This window comes from Rutilus rutilus (assembly GCF_951802725.1).
Source record: "Rutilus rutilus genome assembly, chromosome: 2".
Taxonomy (NCBI): Eukaryota; Metazoa; Chordata; class Actinopteri; order Cypriniformes; family Leuciscidae; genus Rutilus; species Rutilus rutilus.
The window spans coordinates 57,183,411-57,188,825 of NC_140210.1; the positions used below are offsets into that span (position 1 = coordinate 57,183,411).

The 5,415-nt window shown below is 35.6% G+C and overlaps 1 protein-coding gene across 1 annotated transcript; it reads left to right on the forward strand.

Moving 5' to 3' along the window:
• Nucleotides 1-2,117: 2,117 nt before the first annotated feature.
• On the forward strand, nucleotides 2,118-4,652 carry LOC311279850 (GTPase IMAP family member 9-like; the record flags this gene model as incomplete). Its single annotated transcript, XM_084391619.1, has 2 exons — nucleotides 2,118-2,136; nucleotides 3,931-4,652. 2 exons carry the CDS (start codon nucleotides 2,118-2,120, stop codon nucleotides 4,650-4,652), a joined length of 741 nt encoding a protein of 246 aa, XP_084247745.1.
• Between the last annotated feature and the right edge of the window lie 763 nt (nucleotides 4,653-5,415).

A 5,415-nucleotide genomic window follows, 5' to 3' on the forward strand; every position in this document is an offset into this window, starting at 1 on the left:
GCGGATGCACACGGGTGAAAGGCCGTACAAGTGTCCTCACTGCAAGAAGAGTTACATCCACAAACCCCATCTGACGATCCATTTGCGCGTTCACACCAACGAGAGGCCGTACCAGTGCAGCGAATGTGGGAAAACCTTCACAAACTCAACCTGTCTAAAGTCACACCATAAAATACATTCTGAGGAGAAACCACATCAGTGTTCACACTGCGATAAACGATTCCGTCACAAATCTCAATTGATTTGCCATGAGAGGACTCACACCGGAGAGAAACCGTACCTGTGCTCCTACTGTGGGAAGAGCTTCTTTAGTCCGGTTAATTTTGCATTTCATCTGAGAGTTCACACTGGAGAAAGACCGTATAACTGTGGCGTTTGTGGGAAGAGTTTCGCTAAACAGAGTACCTTAAAAAATCACCAGCGGATTCATACAGGAGAAAGACCGTTCAAGTGTTCTCAGTGTGACAAGACGTTTGCTCGGTTAGACGTCCTGAAGACTCATGAGCGAGTTCATACAGGAGAGAAGCCTTACCGCTGCTCCATCTGCGACGAGAGATTTGCTTATTTAGGTAGTTTTCAGACCCACCAGAAGAAACACGCTAAAGAACAAACTGCTCCTGAATCATCATAGTGTCTTTTCATCAGTAAATCTGGATAAAGGACTCATTGAGCTCATCCTGAAACTGTACATTGAGCTCTTTCTGCCAGTAGGAGGCAGTGTCACATTGAGCTTGTGGATTGAGAGAGTAGAGATGGATTGAACTAAACTCTGTATATGAAGTTGTGTTGGACAGAATAGAACAATGATTGTAACTTGAACTCTTACTATTAAAGCTAATATGTTTAACAAACACACTGTCACAGCAGCCACAAAAAAAATCCAATTAATGTTAATTCTCAATAACAACTCCTGTAGACATCTGACAGAAATAAAGTCAGTCTGGTTAGAATTCTGATTAGCTAAAGAGAAAAGAAGACATTATATCTGTGAAGATCTGATTAAACAAATCCACAAACAGCATTACCAGCTTCACTATTACTAACCAGACTGACTTTATTTCTGTCAGACGTCTACAGAAGTTCTTATTGGGAATTAACAGAGGTTTAGATGTTAATGTCTTATTGAAAATGTTTGGTCATCATTATGGTGATCGGTGTTTCTTTTTGTTGGTCAGTTTGACTCTTGGCTCTTTATGCAATTTGGAGGTTTTTAACATACTATATATCAGAACCATTTTATATAGTTTTATGTGGTAAAAAAATAGCTTAATGCTGATATTTACCACTCTATTACATGCCAAACACTAATTACTGTCTCACTGACCGGAGGTCCAGACATAAAAGTGCATTGGCATGTCAGACTTTTCTCTGTCTTGTTTTGCTAATTACCTGTTTGTAAGTCTGCTGCCTGTCAAATTTGTCATTTGGCTGTAGGTAGAGATATTTGACTTGAACACTAGGTGGGGATATTTGACAGCTTTTAGGTTGCAATATAATTACACTATGAAGGCCAAGCATTATAACATATATAAAAATATAACAAATATACAACAAATACGTGACTATATTCTGGAAATAGGATCCAAACACACATACACACACACACACACACACACACACACACAATGGCTGTACATTTGTAAGTAATTTTATAAAAATCTAAATCCCCTCAACAGCAAACTCTACAGTTGATGCGCATATTCCAGTTTAGAAACATAACCATTATCTGAGTTATCTTTAGCTTGTCCTTCTTTCAAATCCTCTACAGAAGATTTATGTACCAAATGAAACTTTAAATGTACTAAAATATGAAACAATTAAATTATTTAGGAAGCATCCAGGTAAAATAAAACTTTCCACTTAGACTGACAAAGAGATTTTATTTAATTATTAATAACTACAATATCTCTGAAAGGTTAAAGCGAAACATTTGCACGCTGCAGTCATGTGATCATATATTCAAATACGGGGAGTTAACCTGAGCAGTTTCAGTCTGTCCTTTCCATTCATCCGTCATTGATTCATCCAGATCAAGAGAGAGAGAGAGAGAGCAGTGATCAGTGCAAGTAAAAGTGATCATTGAGCATCTGAATCAGAAAAAGAGGATTTCTTGAGAGATGGCACCACCAATTACAGGTCAGTAAATCACCTGATTAATCTGATGCAGTTAATCAAGAAGAAAATTAATCTTATTCTGGACATTCTAACAAAATTTTATTACCTAACCACAAAATTAGAGTATAAACTGTATTTCTAAACAGAGCTATTGAATTTCTAAAAATTACAATATTGAAAAAAGACAAAGAAAATTGTTAATTGAATTGGAAAATCATTCGAGAAATTAGATAATAATTTGATAAAACTGATATACAGCTATAACAAATTTTAGAAGCAAATGAGATTTTAAAATCCCGGTGTTAAATTTAACACCGCTCGGTGTTCATATGGGAACCACCAGCAGGGTGTTAAAAGTAACACTGAAGCAGTGTTAGAGTTAATTAGATAATTAAGTGTTTAATTGAGCGATGATTGAGCATTGAAGACACCTGATGATAACGATCAGAATCACTGAAGAAAAGAGAAACACAAGAACTACAACTGACTTCCGGAGATGAAATCAACTGAAGATAAAAGACGACATTAAATCTCTGAAGATCTCAGCAGAGGAGGATTAAACAACTCCACAAACAGCATTACCAGCTTCACTTATTACCAACTAGTTATTGACAATTAATAGAGGTGTAGATGTTTTATTGGAAATAAGATGTTTTAGTAAATTCACCATTATGGTGATCAGTGTTTGCTTTAGTTGGGCAGTTTGACTCTTGGCTTTGCTATGCAAGTTTGTGGTCTTTGTAACAGTGTTTACCAAAACACATAATTTTGTTACAAAGTATGCCAGAAACAAAGATGATCAAGTGATGTAGTTTTAACCATCATGAAGCAGAACAATTCACTAATCTCATAAATTGGCAAAAATGGTATTTGTCATTAAAAGATTACTTTTTCACCAATGATAATTTCTTGCCACTGAACAGACATTCTGAATGTTTATTTAAAAAAAAAAAAAAAAAAGTTGTGAACATTGTGGAGCAAATTATTTAAGATACACACAGACATCAAGAATGATGTGTTTCAGTAAACACTGTTACAAAGACAACAATTAACATATTTTTTTTTTATAAATTGTCAAACCACCCAACTAGAGGGAACACCGATCACCATAATGGTGACCAAACATTTTAATCTAAAAATTTGTTCATTGCCAAAAAGAACTTCTGTAGATGAATGACAGAAATAAGGTCAAACTGGTTTGTAATAAGAGCGATTTCATGTCTTTTCAGTTGATTTCATCTACAGCTGTGTCCAGAAGTCAGTTGTAGTTCTTGTGTTTCTCTTTTCTTCAGTGATTCTGCTTGTTATAATCAGGTGTCTTCAACAATCGAACAATTATCACTCAATTAATTATTTAATTATCTGATTACCTCTAACACTGCTTCAGTGTTACTTTTAACACCCTGCTGGTGGTTCCCATATGAACACTGAGAGGTGTTAATTTAACACCGGGAAATTTACTGTGTGAGAATATGAAAGATCAGAAAAATAAATGCAATAAAAAGAACTAAGTTAGAAAAAAGCACTGACGTAAAATTTAATGGAGGCGAGCAATCAGTTTATTACTTGACCTGATAAAGGAATAATTCATAAATGAATTGTAAGCATGTGGAAAATAGTAAAAAGAGAGAAATCATGAAATCAATGAAAATAGTACTAAACATAACTAACATGTTTGTTTGTTTTTTCCCAGAGAGAGAGAGAATATACAGTTTGTACAGTATAAAAACCATTACGTCTATGGAGGTCCTCACAAGTATTTCTATACAAATGTGTGTGTGTTATTTTGAAAACAATTTGTCTTTCTATCTTCAGGAGATCTGAGGATTGTTATGTTGGGTGTGACTGGAGCTGGAAAGAGTGCAACAGGAAACACAATCCTGGGCAGAAATGTGTTCGAAGTGGATTTAAATCCAGACTCAGTTACAAAATATTCTGAGATAAAAATGACAAGAAAGGGTAAAAGGAGTATTTCAATAATCGACACTCCAGGCCTGCAAGATACATCAACAGACAATTATAGTGAAAACAAAACTAGGGCAGAAATTAAGAAGTGTATGGAAATATCTGCTCCTGGTCCTCATGTGTTCCTGCTGGTCATCAGACTGGATGAGAGATTCACAGACGAAAAGAAGAACGCTGTGAAATGGATTCAGGAGAACTTTGGAGAAGAAGCTGCTCGTCACACCATCATCCTGTTCACTCACGCTGATTCACTGCGTGAACCACTGAAAGACCGTATAGAAGACAGTCCAGATCTACGGCGGTTTGTTATGAGCTGTGGTGGCAGATATCATGCATTCAACAATGAAGACAAAGAGAATCAGAATCAAGTCAATGAGCTGCTGGAGAAGATGGATGAAATGGTGCTGAAAAATGGAGGAAAGCACTACACTAATGAGATGTTTAATGATGCCCAGCGAAAGCTTAACTGGGGGAAAACTGAAATTACTTTAGGGGTAGTCTGTGGGGTAGCAGTAGTGGGAGTAGCAGTAGTAGCAGTGAAGAAAAGTGAAGTGAAAATATTCAAAGATTAGTCTTGAAATAGAATGAAAAGCTGTTACAGGTTTTAAGTTTATTTCACTCATTGTCATTTTGGAACTTTGTTTTTTAAAGTCTTTTTATCCAAATGTTTAACAAACATTTATCAGCACAGCATTAAACCACTGCAAAGTTAAAAAAGGCAAGGCAAGTTTATTTATATAGCACATTTCATACACTATTCAAAGTGCCTACACATAAAGGAATTCAAATTCAAACAAAAAGTTGATTTGATGCCACAAAAGTATGTTTTTATTTTATAGAACTTAAAATCTGATTAAATAGGTATATAGATATGTTACATAGATATAGATGCAATATAGATATAGATGCAAAAATAGCATTCATAAACATAAACTTGGGGGTGGTTGTACTAGGGTTACAGGACAAAACACAGAGAAGATTATGTTGGCTCCCGTTTGGACCAGGCTCTTATGAAGACTTCAGGTGCTCAACACATGTGAAGAGATGGCGCCAAACCCCACGAAGACTTCAGATGACGCAAACTGAATCAACATGCACCAATGCTACAATTTTCTATTTATTGTAATCATTATGATCACAACTTGAAGTAATTGCTTTAATGAGCTCCTTGTTTCTGCCTAAATGAATACATGATATTTTGAAATATGGACATTATTTGGACACTGTCACCTCTGATAACAGATCACTGTAAATTGTAATGTGGACTCATGCATTTTCTGTAAAACTGCTTTGAAATGATATGTATTGTGAAAAGCGCAGTACAAATAAACGTGA